This window comes from Apostichopus japonicus, chromosome 22 (genome assembly GCF_037975245.1).
Source record: "Apostichopus japonicus isolate 1M-3 chromosome 22, ASM3797524v1, whole genome shotgun sequence".
NCBI lineage: Eukaryota > Metazoa > Echinodermata > Holothuroidea > Aspidochirotida > Stichopodidae > Apostichopus > Apostichopus japonicus.
Genome location: NC_092582.1, coordinates 16,921,465 through 16,943,566, shown reverse-complemented (window position 1 = coordinate 16,943,566; position 22,102 = coordinate 16,921,465). Strand labels below are relative to the sequence as shown.

The 22,102-nt window shown below is 38.8% G+C and overlaps 3 protein-coding genes across 3 annotated transcripts in view; 1 reads left to right on the top strand and 2 right to left on the bottom strand.

The window, feature by feature from the left end:
* The window catches only part of LOC139963660 (serum paraoxonase/arylesterase 2-like), a 121,940-nt gene that overhangs the window by 26,573 nt on the left and 73,265 nt on the right, over positions 1–22,102 (bottom strand). The window lies entirely within an intron of this gene.
* LOC139964093 (uncharacterized) lies at positions 14,456–16,326 on the top strand. The gene is made up of 3 exons (XM_071965443.1): positions 14,456–14,935; positions 15,390–15,757; positions 16,318–16,326. Exons 1-3 carry the CDS (start codon positions 14,758–14,760, stop codon positions 16,324–16,326), a joined length of 555 nt encoding a protein of 184 aa, XP_071821544.1. The 5' UTR covers positions 14,456–14,757.
* LOC139964092 (uncharacterized protein F54H12.2-like) lies at positions 18,911–20,787 on the bottom strand. Its single transcript, XM_071965442.1, has 2 exons — positions 20,623–20,787; positions 18,911–20,071 (listed from the first exon to the last, which is right to left on the bottom strand). Exons 1-2 carry the CDS (start codon positions 20,785–20,787, stop codon positions 18,911–18,913), a joined length of 1,326 nt encoding a protein of 441 aa, XP_071821543.1.

Sequence of the window (22,102 nt, the reverse complement as noted above, 5' to 3'; positions counted from 1 at the left end):
TACCGGTGACAATTCACATTTTGTTTATTTATGGAAACATTTTTTTTGAGATTTTTGAACTAAACGAACTTTGCGATGCTAAAATCCTATCATCTTGTCTTTCATAACGTGCTGCCTTTTTGTAGTAATGAATGAGAATACATCGCAATTTCAAGGAAGCTACGGTTAATGAAAAATAAATACATTGTTCTACTAAACTAAAATAAATACAACGACAACGAACTTCGTAGAATCGAATGAACTCGTTATGATGACAAGCCAATTAATACAAATTTGTAGCGCTGCATATTTTCCGGGAAGTACTGAATAATAAGAGTACAATGACTGATTATAATTCTGCTTCAGGAATAGTACGGTAACTTACAAATGACTACATCAAAACAGTTTCAAATTATATTTAGATGTCAACAAAATAATATATTGTAACATATGCTGTGCAGCGGGCATGCTGTCCACAGCACTTTAAAACTTAGTAAACCAACTGTTCATGGACCAGAACGCTTACATCATTGTATTGCATTGAATAACTAAAGTGGTAAAGATGGTAAAGTGTACACATTGGGTTCTTCTCACTGCGGCGATCATCAGGCTACGGAAGCTTAAAATTGCCATCAACATAAGAAAACTTTGCCCCATGAAGTCAACATTTTTCAGTAGATTGTTTAGATAACAAGATAATAGCTTATAAAAAATCAGAAAAATGTTGGATTGCTCAGTTGCTTAACTGAGCAATTGAACATTTTTCTGCAAAATGTTCAATTGTTCACTTTCTTCCAATTGAGTAATTGAACAATTTTCTGCAAAATGTTGAATTGACAACTTATCATATCTCGTCAATGCAACATTTTTCTGCAAATTTCTTAATAGTTCACTTCATTCCACCTGAGCAATTGAACCAGACCGATATAAACGGCTGTCTCTTGACCAGTAGTGAGTGACCTTTGCCTTGTAGATTATATCGCTGGCGAGACATTCCCCGGACAGCAGGCAGTCGCTATTTTTTTCTGCAATTGCAAGCTATTTCCCCAGTCTCTGGGTTTGCTATCGATATGATCTTGTTATTGCGGGCTTTTATAACTAGTATCATATTCCTCATACAGCTATAGCCAATTTTGATGTTGTTTTGTTAAATATCTTGTGTAAGACATGGTCACTAGGGAAATGCTTTTTTACGAGTTTCAGAAACTGCGCACCCACCTTGGTTTTAACGCGTTTGCTATATGATGGAGTGTACCATATTATTTTTCTGGCTCTGTTCTTTTTCTGGGTATGGTTGCTGCTCTTCGCTGTATGTTCAATTTCCTCCTTGTACCCAGCTTTCCGGAGGGCTGCGTTGTAGACGGGTGCTGCTTTTTAAAAATATCATGGCTTGACGATAGGGTAGAGATTCTTTTACCGATGGCTTGTGGCAATCCCTTTGTGATAAGTGGAGGATGGTTTTGTATATAATTGCAATCGTAGTGAGTTGGAAAATCCAGAACAGTGAAAAAACTACCAGCTTCCACCGGGATTCGAACCCGGGCCTCCCGCTTTATATGCGGACACCCTAACCACTAGGCTGATATATTTATATGATATATTTATATATATATATATATATATATAAATGAAAATCGTAATGAGTTGGAAAATCAAGAACAGTGAAAAAACTTTCAGCCTCCACCGGGATTCGAACCACGGGCCTTCCGCTCTTGGATTATCAGCGTCCATAGCCTAGTGGTTAGGGTATCCGCGTACAGAGCGGAAGGCCCGTGGTTCGAACCCCGGTGGAGGCTGAAAGTTTTTTTCACTGTTCTTGATTTTCCAACTCATTACGATTTTCAATTCCTCCATTGCATTAAGAAAAAGTATATATATATATATATATATATATATATATATATATATATATATATTTATATATATATATATATATATATATATATATATAGGAAGCACATATTGAAGTCAATCGGTTGGTTTCCCCCTGCAAGCACCAGTCATCATAAACAGCAAATTCACAGGCATACAGCCATCCAAATCTGAAGTACTCGTGTATGCGATTAATAAGAAGTCTTAAAAAAAAAATCCTACGTCCATCCCATGCCCAGTCAGACCAAGGGCCAAGTTTAAAATCCTTACCGAGTTCGTGCAGATAAATGTTTAGATCAGCATCCAGTAAATACATTATGAAATGGCTTTGACTCCACACACTTAAAATGACACATTAATGCTACACTTTGCTTACTATCGCCCCAGCCCTCTCATCCCCAATCCCAAACGGAACTAATGGTTAGTGCCACAATGGGTATTACTTGGGCAGCAATTCAAAAACCATTCTACGCTGCAGAAAAATACCCCATTCACAGTTGAAACTTGCGGTAACCAACGTGACACTATGCCAGGGTTTAAGTTCCGTGTCCTCCATGTCGAACTTGGTATGTGTCTTTTTCTCTGAGTGTGGTGTCCTAATTTCCCCCTATGTGAAATCCATTTCACCTGTTCGGTTTATACACGGAGATTCATTTTAAAGTAATATCGTTTCTCATCCCGCAGATTAATGAATTAGCTGGTACATCGTCGTCGCAAAACGTTTATTCAATTATTGTTATTTGCTTCGAGTGGAGGGCGATTACAATAAATGGTAGTTCATTGGAGTTGGTTGCAGTGATGCAAATATTGTTTGCTTTGTATACTTTCTCGACAGCTGTTGTTAGCGTCTTTCTATGGAATACGGCTGAGTCGACACCAATGAAGAGGACCTCTGGCAATAATTTCTGTAATCATGAATTGATGTACCAATATATTATAGCAATAAAACGTCAGGTAAGCTTTGTTTTTCACATTTAATACATATATTAATACATATTTAATTCATTTATTATGCATTTACTATGCTTTTACCATTATTGACGTGTGAATTTTTTCGATGTATTTTAGTTGGCGTAGCAACCAGTCATGTCCTGAACGCATACCGTGGACGGTCAATGTCACTGCACAATTTTGCTGTGGTACATATGTAACCAGAGCATAACCTGGTTAATGTTATGTATAGTTATCATTTTCTTTTATTTTCCTACTTTTGTTTTTATCCATTTCATTACTTTCTTTCATTTTCTTATATTTGTTTTTATTCATTTGACAATGAATAACCTTTACTTGGTAGATTTAGGAGTTCCCTTAATTTTCACTTTTATTGCTAACTACTACATGGCAACAGTTAGTGGTCGGGTGGCCCTGTGCGACCTGTCTTTTTCTTAAGCTAATTGTTTTGTGTGGTCCTATTTTCTTGGAATATATGAATGGCTCCAAGAGTCTATTAGTCCAGTCAATCTATGATTTAACCTTAAACAAATTGCAACAGAATTTATTTCAACGCAAATTGATAGAATAAATTCGTCTGAGTAACATACTAAAAATCGACATAAATCGACATTTGCCAAATTCCGAAATTTTGGCTAGAAAAAGAGACGGGTTTGTCGATTATACTAATGCTTCTTATCAGCTACGGTAAACAATTATATAGCCGTTGCCGTGGCTACAGCCTACTGCTTACACTCGCGCACGCTCGGTCACGAAAACCTTTGACTTAAGCAAGGATGTAACGTTTTTGAGTCTTTGCTATCTGTGTGGAATGTTCAGGTAAGGAATAGATGTACATTTTTGTTATACGTAATAGCCTTTGCGTTTCTGTAATTTAGAATCAATTGAATATAACACAAAAAGAAAGAAAATAATCGAAAGAATAGCTTCGCTTAACTGGTGTTAGGCTGGTATTACACACAAAATACATGTACTGATGTAGCTTATATCGCTGACATTGGAGGCCTAGTTACGTTTAGACTTGGACCTTATCTAAATTCGAACTCCACGCAAATAGAACATTTGCTGGTGTATATTTTAATTTACCACAAGGTTACAAAGAAAACTAACCCCCAACTACCATTTACAAATGCAGTCTGGCTAGTTTTGCACGAAATACGAACGTATAGGCTAGCATAACGTTAGGCCTAATGTTATTTTAAGCGAATGAACGGTCGATAAAGAACGTAATATATTCCAATAAGTCTAACTGCATTCGTTAAAACAGCTGTAAAACCATAAGGTATACAAAACTTGCAAATAAAAAAAGAGCGATTAAGATAGGCTTAAGCAGGGTTGCACTCAAAAGCAAGCCGAGATTTCGACAATTTTGTAGGTACGGATGCCTTTACGTACCATTAGTAATTACGTACAAATTGCTGGAAAAATGAAGAAATCATGGATTTTCTTTATTGATCCACATTAAGTTTCATTTTTTCATACATTAATATTAACCAAACCATTATTCATTCGGATTCTTTAGATAACAACCGCATTTTCATCGATGATTAAGATACAATCTTTGTAAACTTTGCAACATAATTGCATACTTTTGAAAATGTCACTTAAGATAAACAAACGTGACTGTGTCGTCGTATGCTTTTCTCTACTTACTCTTTACGGGGTGTGGGGTGTCATTAGGTTGTATCCCTACCTTCATGCTCTATCAGTAACCTAGTGAACTAAGTAAAGTAAACCTTCACATATATCTTCATTGTACATTTTTGTATTTATTATTTTCTTTATTAGATGGACGTGTGCGTCATCTGTCAGATTTCTTTTGAAACTGACTGCGACCCTGACGTGACAATGCGAAAGAAGGGTGTTCAAGGTATTATTGAGGCAAGCCAAGAACGTGGTGATGAACTTACCATATCTGTTGGACAGAGGGTTCACCAAAAATGTCGTAAACGATATTGCAATAAACGATCCATTGCTAGCGATTTGAAACCAAATGTAGAATGCGGTTTAAAGCGTAAATTACGTTCACAAACTGAACAGTTTTTGTTTGGTGAACACTGCTTTTTTTGTGGACAAAATGCTGAAGTGAACGGTAAAAAAAGGTCATCAGGCTTACCCCGTCAAGACCTTTGAATTTCAAAGGAAGATTGAGTCGGCATGTGACGACCGCGGCCAAGATGACGAATGGGCTAAACAGGTGAAAGCCAGATTTTCACTTGTAAGCGATTTACATGCTGCAGATGCAATCTATCACCAGGCATGCAGCATTAATTCAGAACACACAAGCAGCTTCCAAAGTCTTTTAAAGGTAATTCTAAGAGTAAACGAACCCCTGGACGTCCCGAAGATGAACAGGCAGCCGCATTTATCAGAGTTGCGGAATATTTGAAAGAAAATGACGAAGTACAAGCTACTCTAACCGATCTAGTCGAAAAAATGAGAGAGTTTTGTCCGAACCCTTATAGCACTGTATACATGAGGAAAAGGCTACAAGATCACTTTGGTGATACAATTTTGATAACTGAGGTTAACGGCAAACCAAACGTTGTAACATTCACAAACACAGTATGGTCAATTTTGCAAGAATTTTCAAAGAGACCACGGCATCAAGACGCATTTTCTGAGAAGTTGTTTATAGTAGAGGCTGCTGCAAAACTTATCAAAAGTGATATAAAGCAAATGGAAGCATCGCATTTGAGATATCCATCCTCATCAAGTGTGTCGTCAACTGAGCAAAATCTTCAGTTTATTCCTGACAGTTTGAAACTACTCTTAAACACTATTATGGTTGGGAAAGAGAATGATGTGAAAGTTTCTTCAATTGGACACGCCCTCATCCAAGCTGCACGACCTAGGGTTTTGATGGCTCCTCTACAAATTGCATTAGGAATACAAATGCATCACCACTTTGGATCTCGGTTCCTAATAGATACTTTGAATAAACTGGGATTCTGTTCTTCGTATTCTGAAGTTCAAAGGTATGAATCGAGCGCAGCGGCAAGCCAAGGAATCCATATGCCACCGATTGTTACAGACCATTTTGTGCAATACGTTGCGGACAATGTGGATCATAATGTTAGGACCCTTGATGGGCACGGTTCCTTTCATGGTATGGGTATCATTGTGGGAATCACTCCAGGTATCATAATCCAACGAGCTGTAGAAAGGTTATCGGTAACTACCAAAAAACTCACTACCATGGGGACGATCAACATATCTTATTATACGCGAAAACAGAGTATATTGCCGGAACTGAGTTTCAAAGAAATCAGAGATCTTCACTGCGATGATCCAACGTGGAAGCTGGATTTGTTATGGAAGATAATGCGCCCCATCAAATCATCAGTTCCAGGATGGTCAGGTATGATGCAGATGATGCAACAGGGGGAACACCCAGGGGAATCGTCTGTCTTCTTTTTTCCAATGATAGACATGAATCCCAGTGATAACTCATGCATATATTCTACTTTGAAGTTTGTATGCAATGAAGAAAGACGACACAACACAAAGGCTATTCTTACTTTCGACCAACCCCTGTACTGGAAAGCTTTAATGATTGTACTTAACGAACCTGAAGGTAGCGATCTCAGGTCCACAATTTTGCGTCTTGGTGGGTTCCATCTCCAAATGAGTTTTCTTGGTTCTATTGGTCACTTGATGGCTGGCTCTGGTTTGCGTGAACTTTTAGAGACAATTTATGCGTCAAACACTGTCAACCACATGCTGACCGGTAAAGCTGTAGCAAGAGCGTTGCGAGGGCACTGTTTGGTCGATAGTGCACTAAACTATATGGTTATTTCAAAGGTCTTTACAACAAATATTGAGACGAAAGAAGTAAACATCCAGGTTTCAGAGGATAATACAGTATCAAATATGGTACAACAACAGGCCAATGACAATGCGAGTACGTTAATGAATGATGAGCAAGAAACAAATCAAATGGATGAAGATCTAGTTCATGAATCACAAGAACCTTCTGTATGCAGGACCGATGAAGAACTTCTTTTAACGGCAAAGAACCTCCATGACAGACTAATGGACAAGGCAATCTCACCTCAAGAGGTCTGCAAAAGCGATGTGCTCGACAGTATAAATAAAGAGCTTGAAAGGAAGAAACTTTCTTTATCTAATCTTCGCACAGGAACACTTTGGATGCAGTACATGCATATGGTTGATTTGCTTCGCTTGTTTATTAAAGCTGAACGGACTGGGAACTGGAATCTTCATCTAAGTACAATAAAAGAAATGTTACCATTCTTTGCTGCTGCAGGACACAACTTGTACTTGAAATCAGCATACATATATCTGCAAATGATGATACAATTAGAAGTGGATCATCCCGAAGTTCATGCCGCTTTTCAAAATGGTCATCATGTGATCCGTAGGAGTAATCGGTTTTGGGCTGGACTCTCATCCGATCTTGTGATTGAGCAGGTACTGATGAGATCTCTCAAAACAACAGGTGGTTTGACAAGAGGACGTGGCATGACAGACGCCGAAAGGGCAAGATGGATACTTTCAATGCCAGCATGTGCAGATATGAAAAACGCTATGCAAGAGGTATGTGGAACTGACTACCACACAAGCAGTCAGCATAAATAATCTTCCGAGGCACGAAAGGAAAGGGATCACAAGGATCTGTTCACTGTAATTTCGTTTCTACAAAATAGGGATCCGTTTGCAGAAGATCCATCTCTACGAAACATTGAAACAGGGGTAATAGCTGACGGAAATGTAAACGTAGACAAGGCCAAAGATGTCGGGTGGACTATTGTGCAAGAAATGGCTGGGAAAAGAGTGACAGGATTTTCTTTCAAGCGATCACAGCAGGCCACCACAATGAATGCCAAAACAGCTGTCAAAGTGGATGGAGATTCAACTGAAGTTGATCCACAACTCCTTTTCCAGCGATTATTATTGGCGTCAAATGGTATGTACGATGACAAGGCAGAACTTTTCCGTTACGAATTATGCAGTCACCCATCATCACTGTTTGATACATCTGGTCATATGAGAGCATCGAATAAGTCTTCCCTCGCTGATGCAATATGGGGGCTAGGTGACTGTAACGCACAAGAACTGCCATCAGTTGGACTGCAGTTTGTATTAGACGGTGGTTCCCTCCTACAGCGTCTGCCATGGCGCCAAGGCGAAAGCTTCAACACTATTTGTAAGATGTACTTGGACTATGTCAACAAAAAGTATGGTAACGCCATGGTTGTCTTTGATAGTTATTCAAATGGCTCATCTACAAAAGACTCTGCTCATATCAAGAGGTCAAAAGGAGTTGTCGGATCAACAGTATTGTTCACTGAAAGCATGCCTTGTAGATCCCGTAAAGACATATTCCTCGCTAATTCATGCAACAAACAAAGATTTCTTAACATGTTGGGTCAAAAAATGGAAGAAAGAGGTCTTAGTGTGTTCCATGCCGATGACGATGCCGGTTTACTGATTGTACTAAAAGCTGTCGAATGCTCTACAAACAAAGCAACAGTTGTAATTGGTGAAGACACAGACATAGTCGTGCTACTTTGTTTCCATGCCAACAGTACCTCACACAATATATACTTCATGAGTGAAAAATTAAACATGCAAAGGATCTGGGACATACAGAAGACAAAGTAAGTGCAGGCATTTACCATTTGTGCACGCTATAAGTGGCTGTGACACCACTTCTCATCCGTTCGGAATAGGAAAAGGTGCAGTTTTAAGGAAAATGGCAAATGACGATCATTTTAAGAATCAAGGTGAAGTATTTTCTAGACAGGCCTCAAAAGAAGAAGTAATTAAAGCCGGTGAAGAAGCCTTAGTCTTTCTGTATGGAGGTAGTCGAGGAGACAGACTTGATGATTTGCGAGCTCGAAAATTTTTTAACAAAGTAGCGTCGAGTAAAACATCTGTTAAAGTACAGACCCTGCCACCGACATCAGCAGCAGCAAGATACCATAGCTTAAGAGTGTTTCTGCAAGTTCAACAGTGGATTGGAACAGACAGTGATTTACAGCCCCACGAATGGGGATGGTATACGAGTAATAACAATCTGATGCCCACCAAGTCACCCTTACCGCCAGCTCCTGAAATGCTACTGCAGGTCATCAGATGTAAATGCAGAACCAACTGTGATTCGAAACGATGCTCCTGTAGGAAGCATGGGTTGGAGTGTTCTGTAGGATGCAGTGAATGTTGTGGAATCAGCTGCTCCAATGTTGCAGACTACGACAACGATAGTGAGGAAGACTGACCGTAGTGACCTATTATTCAAGGTATAATTTACTTCATCAGTGTTTCAGTAAAATATTTGGTTTGTAAAGCTACTCCATATGAGCCGTTTGAGGAAAAATCACGAAAGTCATCTAAAAGATTCAGCACGTCAATTTGATCGTTTCCTCAATCAAATCAATATCCCTCAATATTTGATAATTCGTTTTTTATAAAGAGGGGAGTAGGGGGCATGCCCGATTGAAGTGAGAGGGAGCACATTGAAAAAATGTATAAATTGTTACAATTTTGTCACCCCGCGACCCACAAAAATAAAAAATAAATATTTCTCTCTACCACCGTTCTATAGATACCCCACCCCACCCCCTCCCCCCGCAAAAAAAAAGCAAGTCACAAAACGAATCGCCGCTCGGTTAGAAAGTACTAATTGGCTACAGGAAGCGATGTGGGCACTGCAAGTTTAGCTCGATTGCAAATGGATAGTACTCGCTGCTTATTTACAAAAAATGGCAATGTGTAAAGAAGTTAAATTTCAGTTTTAGTGATAAAATCCCTTGTTTTGTAAATCAACAGATGCCCATACAATGTGATGTCAAAGGAGAGTCACATGTTTTCATATTATTTGCCAGGCAATATACGTTTTATCTCAATACTCTTATGCCCACGCTAAAGTTATGTAAACATTGTTCACCTAAAATTATAAATTAATTAAATAAGGAAGAAGTTAGAAAACATAAACTTGCACGTACATAGTCCTCTCTTAACTTATGATCACATGGCGATGAGGAAAGCGCCCTCACTGACGGATTCTTTTCTATCTAATTTACAACCATTTTTCACTATTTAAAGGTACCGCCGTATGATTTGATTATGCTTTTATTGTAATTAATGTCTTTAATGGCAATATATATTGAAAATTGATTGAAAAAATAAGCCCGCCGCCATTTTGTTTTAAGACGCCTTTTTGGTTGGGTTAGACAACCAGGATCAATGTCGATTTTGGATATGATGTTTATTAGACACTTATCAGTCTAAAACTGCTAAAAAAACATTCTGTTGCAATTTGTTTAAGGTTGAGCCATTTTTTGTCATAGATTGCCTGGACTATATCCCTTTTCAGAACTTTGGGTTAAATAGACAATTTTATAACTTCTTTTGGTTAGATAGGAATGTTTTGATGATAGATGATTATTTTAAATGTACCCAAGGACACCATAAGTTAAGTAATGTGTCTGGTACGTTATTTATTAAGTGTTAATTGACAGCTGGTTGGTCACTGGACCTCGGATACCAGGAAGTGGAGGGCAAGCTGGTCTAGAGTCAGAGGGGGAAAGTTGAGACAAAGGCTAAATCATGAATATTCAATGAACCAACCTTTGTGTTTAATTGGTTTAAGGTGGTCATGTGTGAGTTGCCTTGTACTATTATTATGGGATGTATTCTTATTATTACGGGATGTATTCTTATCATTATGGGATGTAATTTTATTATTATGGGATGGAGTGAATAGGGTAGCATGGTAGGGGGAAAATTAAGAAAAGACACTGACGCCGAGCTTGTATAGTTAGAGGAGAAGAGGGGAAGGATTAAGTTTGTAATAGTTAGAGGAGAAGAGGGGAAGGATTAAGTTTGTAATAGTTAGAGGAGAGGAGGGGAAGGAATAAGTTTGAAATGGTTGGGCACGAGATCATAATTATTTTCTTAGACTAACTTCACCAGTAATAGAGTAGAGGACCAGTTTTAAATTAATTAGAAGTTAAATGGACACTTGAAGCTATTTACCCATGGAGTTTTTATAAAAGTTTAGTGAATACCTGGAGCTTGTTCTACAAATGGATATTCTATTTTAGTAAACACCTGGAACTGTTTTACAAGGAATTTCATATTTAATAAAAGTGTATCACCCGAAGCTGTACCAATGGAGGCAGAACTACTGTATATTTCACCCAGTGCTAATATCTGGCAACCCTATTATTTGTTGTGCTAATTTTCTGTTGTGATGGAACTATAAATCCCCATTTTAATTCTACGTCCTTGTTTGGATCCGGAAGTGAACCCCTGCGATGACCCAACCCGAGTGATGAACAGTCACTCCTAGAGACGCCCCAAGCTGAGACGCCCCAAGAGGTTATTTCCCCGAGTCGCGAGCTATCCAGAGAAACACCCAATCCAGAGACGTCCCCAACTTAGTGAACCGCCCTAGAAGTTCCCCAAGGAGACAATGTCGTTCTCAAATTGTATTCGGTCGACCCGCGCAGCGATTTTGTTATTATTTTCGTTGGGACTGATAAGCTCAGTGGAGTCGTTATAAGAAGTAAGAGTTCCGAGATATGTAAGTTACACCCATTTATATAATTTGACATTAAGTTTAAGTAACCCCATTGATATTAATACGTCCATGTGCATCGTAAACACACCACTTTACCTTTATTTGTTTGTTTTTGTGTGAGCATTCCGCCTTTTTAAGTTGTCCCCACGATCTCAGAGTGAACCGGCCCTACCTTCATTTGAAGGTGCCACTTGTAATCTTCCCAAATCTTCCCATAAATATATTTACGCCTGGTCACTGCGTTTTTGGCCGGCTACACATACGTAAATGCAAAAACAGCATTCGAAATCTCATTGAAAAAAATGCTCACCTTTAACCTCCAGTGGCTGATCTATAATCTCATTTCTCTGTTGTATGGACTGATTCATACACTGTAACAGTATTAGGCCATACTCTATATTTTTAAGTTACATAACAGATATTATTTCCAGTGCAATCGACCAGGTTACTGTACTCGCTGATTTGTAAATTACGCCAAAACGAAAAAAATTTCTGATAAACAAGTTCGAACGTTTCAAAAATCTTTCCCTTAATTTGTTCTTTTCTGTGAATGTTGATCAAAAGTGGTATGTATCAACTTTAAAGTTGTAAAAGCAAGACATCAATGCGTAAGATAGTATCACGTAAAAAGTTCATATAGTAAACATAGTAGGTGATCATTCCAACGTATATACACAACAGAGTGTCGAGTCACTTACTTACTTTGAAGAATGTCCTCACTTTTCCTCGATACAATACTGGTGAACATTTCGAAACATTTTAACTTCTGCTGGGAAGTGGAGAGAATAAATGATGTCGTTTTAAACGAAAGTGGAAGAAAGGGAACCGAAGGAACGAGAGAATGCATTTCAAGGTAAATTGTTATATTTCCCTGTATTTTGAGTAATCTTTGTAGTTAACATATAGTTAGGCTATAACTCTTACCAACGTTTCAGTGTTAGGCTACCGTACATCGTAAACCCAATCGATCATTGTTTCTGTTCCGTAATGTTGGATCACAGGAAATCGACAATACTAAATGATATCAAATAGATTCTATAGGACTATTTATAGTATTGCAGTCGTAAAAGTGCCGTACTGTTTCTTGATGTAAATTGTAGGCTGCAGGATACACATGTGTTTTCTATTTGAAATAGGAAAAGGAAATATATATATCATATAAGTAAATTGTGGCAATGAATTTTACCGCAAATGTTTCGCAAAAGCAGGTCGGTTCAAACAAGATATAACATTAGCATGGTGAATGTAAAAAATTTCCACCGATCCACAAGTATGTTATATATGATATATAATCTCCTTACTGATGATAATTTTAGATACGAATATGAGTAGTAGTGACGATGGTGTAGGACAATCTATTGTTAAGGGATTATATTAATATTAATATTGTTATTAATATTTTTATGAATTTTTTATGAATTTTTATATGATTTTTTTTATGAATTTTTTTATGAAATTTTTTATGAATTTATTTATGAATTTTATTTATTTAATTTCTAATTTTATTGATCTATTTTTAAAGTGGTGAGGGGATACGTTCACAGAATCATGAACCCCAAACATGACATGCCGTAGCCTTAACTTTTCACCACACTAAGTTTCTAAGTTTTTTTTTTTTTTTTTGAGAGGCCAAGAACTGTTATTTTATTTATTTATTTTTAAAGTGGTGAGGGGATACGTTCACAGAATCATGAACCCCAAACATGACATGCCGTAGCCTTAACTTTTCACCACACTAAGTTTCTAAGTTTTTTTAACGAGGCCGGGTATTTTCACTATATAGGTAATTGTTCCATATGGAGACAAGGTGGATCATAAATATAAAAAAGAAAAAGAGACTAATTAAGAATAAATAATATACATAAATAAATAACTATCGAGAACAAAAAAATAAATTAATAAATAAATACCTAAATTAATGAAAAGAAAGAAAAAGACAATGCACGTTTAAGGAAGTCGGATCAGTCTGTTCTTTCTGGAGAAATTGGTGGCCCTAAAAAGAGCCGTTGGAAGCCGTTGTCCTACCAATCGATGATGGCCAACTCCTGCTCGAACTCCACCGTCAACTCGTAGCGGAGTGCCTCTTTCTGCACAGCAAACCAGTCGAATTGGGCCAATAGCAGGTACGTCAGTAAAAATCTAACCTGACTTGCCCTGTTTTCCGTTTCACTCGCCGGAGTTTTGTACTGGACGTCGTGGTCCGAATCTTTCAGCCATATACTCTTATCTCTGGTCCCACTGTGTCTGACTCTGACCGTCACTTCTTTTAGGAAAATCCTAAACTTAGCTCTGTTGCAAAGCATAACGAAAGTTTCGCTTTGCACGATCTTTTCAAACTCCTCCTTAAAGAGAATTTTCAACTCTTCGCCGTACGCCTGGTATAAACGCCTAGCACTTGCCATTATGGTTATGGAAAAGTACAATTTGGAAGTTCAAAAACGAATGAAGTTTTGAATAAGATGAAAACTCTTTTTAAAGGAAAAAGGTAAGAAAAGGAATGCAGGTGCTCTTTGTTCACGAGTCTAAAGCTCCAGAGTGAAGCCGGTGATTATCTTTTAGCCGACCATTAGGTGGGGGGGGGGGTACGCAGCTTAAAAAAAACAAGGTTCAAGTTAGGAGAAGTTTTAGGGATTACCGGTACTCTTTGTTTGACGTTCGATAAGGAGCTAATATAAAAGCACGCTGGTACCATCAGAGGGTCTTCGATGAATGAGGGGGTTTAACTCAGTCACTAGCAAAAAATAAAGGTTAAAGTTAAAAAACGAAAGTTGTGTAAGCTTGTCGAGGACTGATTAATGTTTGACGTTCGATAAGGAGCCTAACTCTAATGGGCGTTGGTACCAGCAGAGTGTCTTCGATGAATGAGGGGGTTTAACTCAGTCATTAGCAAAAATAAAGGTTAAAGTTAGGTTTGACGTTCGATAAGGAGCCTAACTCTAATGGGCGTTGGAACCAGCAGAGTGTCTTCGATGAATGAGGGGTTTAACTCAGTCATTAGCTAAAGTTAAAGTTAAAAAAACGAAAGTTGTGTAACAAGAAGTTTAAGTTTGTCGAGGGCTGATTGACAGGTTGAGCCAGTAATGGATTTAAGTCTAGGGGGAAAGGATGTTAATGGCCTATCCTAAGTCGAATAACCAATCACACGCTCAGATTGATTTCAGACATGCGCATTGAAGGATTGAGTGGTAGGGCCATCCTAAATCGAATAACCAATCACGGCTCTAATTGTTTTTTAGACATGCGCACTAAAGAAATGAGCATCAGGGTCACGCCGTTTCAGTTTCGCGGGCCTCACTCTTACCCACGCGTTTGATCAAGATAGAAGTCATTTGACATCACCAACTTGTCGAAATATTCGTTCTAAGTTTTCATACTCTCGTAAACTAAAAACCAAAATATCAAGCATGGATGCCACGAATCAAAAAATTGTTGCTGCTTCTTGCCTTGAGGATTTGGAAGTCATCGCTGCTGAGGAAATTCTGAACGAGGGGGAACGTGAGCAATTTTTTGAGCGCATGTGTGATTTTTTACGTCCGGAGGATCAGCCTAGCGATAACGTATCATCCAGTCAACGAGAAAGAGGTAAGACGTTCATTTAATTCGAATATATATTCACGTATAGGTTTAGAAGGAATCGTTTATTCAATTCAAAATAGAAGACATTCCAAATTAAACTAAATTCAGTAAGAGTTACGATTAGACTCTTTAACCCTGTATTTAATTTTCTGCTCTGTTTAGTAAAGAACAAAACAAGTCCCAATATAATGGATAGGTTTAGGTTAGTTCTAATTTTTTGTTTTCAATATCAAAATGACCCCTTCTACGTTGTATATACAAACAAACTTCCTCCTCTCTCTCCCTTTATTTTTTTTTTATTCATTTAGTTATATAATTACTTAGTTATTTATTCATTTAGGTATTTCTTTACTTAATTCTTTATTCTTAGTCTTGGAAAGTAACAACAACAAAATTCATTATATTTTAGTTATGTTTAGTTCTTATTGATTTGTATTTTATTTGTACGTGTTCTTAACAGATATGGTCAGAGAATGGTTAAACGAGTCCGAGTTGCCCAAAATGGATGCCTTGGAGACTGTGGTATTAGACTGGCTAGTTGATGGCGGGGAATGTGAAGGGGTTACTGATGAAGAAATGATTTCAGTTATCCCTACGCTTCCTCCTGTCCATGAAAGTGCATCTACCGCCCCTATTCGACAACAAGACACAGACCAGGATATCGTAGGAAGGATCAACGAAGGATCTTTGCCTTCTGGACTCTCTACACAAGCGCCCCCCGAACAAACCGGAGAAGGCCGTAAACCCTTAAGGGAAGAAGAAGAAGAAGAAGACATTGACTCTTCATCTGAGCATGACACCAGTCAAGACAGTTTCAGTAATTATGATGTAAGTGAATTTTATAATATTGATATATTGATATAAAAGTGAATTACAATACTTTGTTTGAAATGGTACAATCAGTGAATGAGAAAAAACAACCTCCCGTCGTAACGGTCACTGATACACATAAAATCACCCGGGATGTCAAAAGAAGGAAGATCGTCAATAAGACGATGAAAAAAGATTACAGAGTCGTTTACGACAAAAGAATCATTTTAGATGAATTCAGAACCGTACCTTATGATTTGATTTCTAAGACGTAATGTCATCAATGGGGGAGGGGGGTTATATGGGACGGTGGGAAAAAATGGAAGGTATGAGTAAAAGTCGTAAGATGTAAATAAGAGAGAATATTATATGTATATATATTTTGAGAATTTATTATTTAACGTAATTGTTTGTGAAATGAATATCAATTGAAGAAAAAACATATTGAAATAAAAGAAAGAAAAAAGAGAAGGGTATTGACCCCCCCCCCCCCCACACACACACCCCATCATATTTCGCGTTTTGTTTCACTTGCTTTTGCGTCTTCTTTATTTATGTTCCTCTTTTGTATTTAAAAGCTAAGATGATATATGATGAACTAATGATGAAGGAAGTAATGACGGATTATATAAAATATAAAAATAATAAATAAATGAAACTAATTATTACAGGGCTTCCCATTTTAGCCATTTATGCCGTTTAGACATTGGTCTAGCTGGAGATGATCTTCTACGAGAATTTCTTTTCCCGGGAGGAGTGGGTAATAATCGGGCGGGTGGATCCTTCAATTGGTGCATATATTGTCGCCTTGTTACATTTCCGACATAGGCTTCGGGAAAATTGATTGTCATTAAACCTCTCATAAACTGTTGCCACCCAATAGGATTAAAATCTTTACGCGATTGTAACAGATCGAGGATTAAGTCGGTGATGTTAGAACCGACTACTGGATTACCCTCATAGATTAACTCCCCTTTTAAATTCCAGTCGATAGTAGGTTCATGATCTGATAAACGCTGATGATGAATACGGTCTAACATAAGTTTAGCCTTGTTTTTAATAGATTTTGGAAAATGTTTGATTAATTGATAATTTGGTTCCTCCTTGGAAGATTGATCCTTGTTAATAGGGGTAGTAGTTTGACTCTGGGACTGATCCATCGTCGTCGTCGTATCGCTCATAACACGCAGCGCGATAGGTTCCCCAACTGTTTTTTCTGCGTCCAAATAGCGTTGTAGAATCTGATGGTACAAGTCCACTTTTTCGTACAGGGTTAGGTCCTTCCTATCTAGAGTGTTTTTCATGGCTTCATTCAATTGGTGGAGTCGAGATGGTGTTTTATCCTGATTGGTTGCGTGAACCACTCGAGCCACATCCTGAGGCATCAGAACCATCTTCTTGGTATATTGCATGATATTTTATCGTTGCGTCACAGCACCTAGTAACATGCCTCCCAAAGATTGAATGATAGGTTTAAATATCAAACTCAAAAAGCCTCCCCTTTGTATTAATATATCCTTGCGCTTTTTATTGGATAGGCGTTTGTTGGATAGTTCCCTGAGATGTTTCTTGTACCGCGACAATTTCGACTTCTGGACGCGAGATAATGGCACATTTCCTTTTACAACATTGGCGGCGCATTCACATAAACTTTTGATTAACTGGGGGTCCGCGTGTTGTAGGAAAGCCTTTCGCTGTTTGGGGGAACATTTCGATAAAAAATCAATTTCCCGGGCATGGTTTCTCAAGCGACGTGATGGTGGTGCCATGTCTGTGTTTCAGATAAAAAATGAAGGCCTTAGATCTGTGTGTCTATGTTTTATCAGTTTGTGTTTATTTCCTTCGATATTTGGGTACGTATGCATACTGCGTCTCATGTGGAAAAATGTTTGTACGAAGACGAAAATCCTCGGGCGTGTAAGGCTTTAAATCGATGAAGAGGTATCCGTATGGATTCTTGGTAGCATCTGCAAACGCTTCTTGCATAAATTTGACTTGACCGGGATACATCTGTTTGGCCAAATTTGAGACTTGGGTTTTGTCTCTCGGGATTTTAAATAACACGATATAATGTGCATTCAGTGTGATATTACGCGTTTCCTTTGCCCCGTAAAAGAAATTTTGTAAAATATATATCACGGAAATATTTCTGTGATGTGATCCTTTGGAGAACAAATCAGTTATGCGTTGATCGTTCCCATGTGACGTCATAATATCGTCTAAAATCATCAACGTTTTGTAAGTTGGGTCAAGATATGTCTCCAAATCCGTCGGGAGACCTTCAACAAAACGGATGTTAGAGAGGGCAGCAGACAGCTCCATAAAAGATTGCTGGTATTCCCCATAGCAATACACAATCCTCTCAGGCGTTCCTTCAATGACATCTTGCGTTAAAATTTTCTTTACAAACTGCGTTTTACCACAACCAGTAGGCCCTGCAATGACGCACGTAAAGGGATGTTGTAGTTTCGTCGAATGCATTTAGAGAAATGAACCCGTTTTCAAATGTTACCCTAAATATAAAGAGAAAACAAATGTCTCGACTACGAAAACGGTGCACAGTCGTCTCATGGCCGTTATCGTCATTAGCCTACGCATAATTGAATCCTGATTGCCACGCACACTCCTTTTTAAAAATGATTCTGGCAATTTTAAATGCCAAATATTCGTCATCTACGATAGGTAGGGCGACGTCATAGCGTCGTTCGATAAATGCATTGACCAAAGAGTCGTTTAGTTGCCAATCCTTCGTAAACTGGTTGACGATTCGCGACATGGACAGACCTCTAACTCTGTGCAATAAAAAATACAAACAGTGTTGGCCACACGCTGTTGAAAAGAAGTCTTGTATCTGTTTGTCATTGACTTTCAGGGGTGATTTTGAAGCGTGTCTTCTTAGAAATGGTCTAAAATAAGAGGCGCATGCTTCGGGAGAACGTCCAAAGGAGTCAAAGAATTCTGTTTGCTCAACGCCAACGAAAATAGCCACCCAATGACTTCCCGGTTCTTCTTTTATATCCGTGTTTGCTATAAGACACCATGGGGGTTTCATGCGTTGAGTGGGCAGGCAGTCCGCTGGAAATACCCCTCGACATAAAGGGCGCAACATTGCGTCTGACTTGATGATCGTCATTAATTGTTTTGTATTCATGGTGATTACAGAGAAGAGCATTAAAAGTCTATTAATACGTTACGAGTTTTATCCACTTCTACCACGGCGTCATATTCAGCGTATACAACCACATTTACACTTCTGGTCAATGCGTGCTCAAATTGCATTTCAAGGCGCACATTACCGTTTTTGCGGAGATTAAAGTGGCCTCCGCTCGCTAGGTCAGGGGTCATGTCAAAGGCATACAACGTGTAACCTTTGGCGTAGTCACTTCGGCTGATCTGATTGCCTTTGTCACTAAACATACTATTTAATCCCGAATAAAGGGTCTGATAGGCCATGATGTAGCGGTCATCCGTAAAACTAGGGCGTAACGGTTTCCATGGTAGCTGTTCACCGTCGACGTATAACGCTAAAAAGTTCAGATGATGGTGATAAAAATTAAATGGGTTTCTGTTGTAAGCACCATTAAAAGCTTCCGTGTCAACAATTCCCAACACCACTCGTTTCGGTAGATTACCCAAGAACAAACTTTCCCGTTTGAAGATTAAGTTTCCTCTCGGGATGGAAAGCGATGTGACTTCTACTCTGTTGATAGGGTATTTAGCAGTGCCTTGCTCCAAAGCCTTGGCATGTGCTAAAGCCACTTCAGGGTGAACTTTAACATGACGTACGTAAAGCGAAGCATCCACAATGCAAACTTTAAAAGATGCGTTTGCTTCACTGGACAAGAGACAAAAAGCATCTTTGTTACGGTGTAACTTCATTTTCATTTCAACACCACCTAATAACATCTTTTGCTGAACAAACATATCACAATGTAAGGGGCCAACCAGATCGACGACCTTACTATTCTTGACAAATTCGTATCTGGCTTTTAGGCCTTCATTCACCACTTGTTGATCTCCGTTGGGATTACAAGAATCCATTTTTCCAGCAGTATCTTTGTAGAACAGGCTTCCAGTGAGTTGAGATTCCTTGGCTTCCGGGCCATAAGAGAGCAATGTCTCCATCATTGCACGATAGGCGTAAGTATTCGTTGAAGGCGTTACCAGACGATCGTTTAACGTGACATCTACTTCGGAAAAGAGAGACTGTAATAACAAATTAACGGGACCAACGTTTGCGTCCGGCGGGAGATCATCGCCGTTACTTTGACTCAACTTTGTCCTCACGTGAAGAATAGTTTGAGACAGATCGAGATAATCCTCGGTCGATCCCTGCACGGAAAATTGTATCGGGGATGTATCGGTGATATTAGTGAGAGGATGATATTGAATCCAATTGCCCTTCACGATGCTGGTTGTGTTGGGGGTACTGTGAACAAATCCAACTCTGATTTCATGCACTCGCATGAATTATTGTGAACAAGGGCCATGATGGTGATGATGATGATGATGATGATGATGATGATGATGATGATGATGATGATGATGATGATGATGATGATGATGATGATGATGATGATGATGATGATGATGATGATGATGATGATGATGATGATGATGATGATGATGATGATGATGATGATGATGATGATGATGAGGAGGAGGAGGAGGATGATGATGATGATGATGATGATGATGATGATGATGATGATGATGATGATGATGATGATGATGATGATGATGATGATGATGATGATGATGATGATGATGATGATGATGATGATGATGATGATGATGATGATGATGATGATGATGATGATGATGATGATGATGATGATGATGATGATGATGATGATGATGATGATGATGATGATGATGATTACACGTCGAAAATATCCAGAGACCTCTTCACTCGCTTGAAGGGCTGATCTGGCTAATCGCCATAAGATACCTCCTAATCCGTGTCCTTTCTGATGGTGGTAACCAGTGAGCACTGGAAGTCCACGTCCTACCTGGCGAAGGTAGTAGTCTTCAAATGAATTCTTCATATTGATACGTTTAGGATTAGGTAAAAAGGGAAGATTTACTCTGCTTGAAGTGGAGTTTCACGATCAAACGCCCAAGTTGAAATGGAATCAATTGTCCGAGATCATCCCTTAAATCTATATGGATGTTTTCTATCATTCGGGATCGAACGGGAATGTAATGCGGATTGGTGTACGATACCGTGATGTGCTCCCCTGGGCGTTTATCTCCTATTTTAACAACGCGCAGTAAGGGCACGTGAGCATCCCCTACCCTCTGATGATCGACTATGTCACTGTAAACAAAAAAACTGGTGACGCCATTGTGTACATCTGAGACAACGTCACCGATGTTGAATCCCTCCGTGCATATCTTTTTATGGTCCAAGAAGCCTAACATTTGACTGAGACCTTGAAGAGCGAGGCTGTAACCTCTTTTTACTCTCACCGCGGTTTTGAAAGAATGTTTGTTGAGATGTAGTTTCACGTTGGCTGTCTCCGCTGGGGTTAATTCGTCGTGAAAGGCATCTATGACTTCCTGTATGGTGTCATAATATCCCTCGGGTAAAGAAATGTTTCTCTCGTTGAGGAGCATGCTGCAATTTTTATATGTCACATTGTGCCAATTGAAAGGATACTGAATTTCACAAAGCGTTACTTCCCAATTCCCTGATAATACAATAGGCTCTGCCAACTGCGTCGTGAAACTAGAAAGCGTGTTACGTGGAAAATATTCGTATGAACTGTTGCTAGGCAACGTCACGTAAAAGTGCGATGCCATCATATCTTGTCCACGTCCTTCACCCAACTGTTAAATTTTGCTGGATATCCCTGCCATTTAACGAGATATTCAGTGCGGCCTCCTCGCTTTCGCTTCTTCAAAACTTTTTCGACTCTAAATAGGGCGCTCTCATCGACGTAAACACTTTGTAGTTCATGTTCATAAAAGTTACCCTCAATGGCCTCACCATCCCAGTCCTGGAGTTTGTATACGGGTATAGGTTTGGGTTTCCGCTTCACTACCGTGAATACTTCTTCACTCCAATTAGGTAAATAACCCTTTTCAAATTTGAGTTTTGATTTTGCAATTCTAACTCTTTCCTCTAAGTTAAATTAAAATTGTCATTCGGTTTCCGAGCATGCTATTGAAGGATATAACGTCTGCCACACCCGTCCTTCATTTTCCTTTGAAACGTCTATGGGTCGCATTTTAATGGATCTGTGATACGCACGATTGTAACCTTTTACGAGTTTGGGTAAAACGTCGATGTATTTCAGAGAATTGCGATAGGTAAAGTCTTTCCACATCCTCGATTTCAAAGTGCGGTTGAACCTTTCC

Excerpts from the sequence above, each read along its gene's own strand:
- LOC139964093 (XM_071965443.1), top strand. The coding sequence starts at position 14,758 with ATGGATGCCACGAATCAAAAAATTGTTGCTGCTTCTTGCCTTGAGGAT. Across the intron at positions 14,936-15,389 it reads ATCCAGTCAACGAGAAAGAG|ATATGGTCAGAGAATGGTTA; the intron begins GTAAGACGTTCA and ends TGTTCTTAACAG.
- LOC139964092 (XM_071965442.1), bottom strand. The coding sequence starts at position 20,787 with ATGAAGAATTCATTTGAAGACTACTACCTTCGCCAGGTAGGACGTGGA. Across the intron at positions 20,072-20,622 it reads TCTCTGGATATTTTCGACGT|GGATCGACCGAGGATTATCT; the intron begins GTAATCATCATC and ends TTTTCCGTGCAG.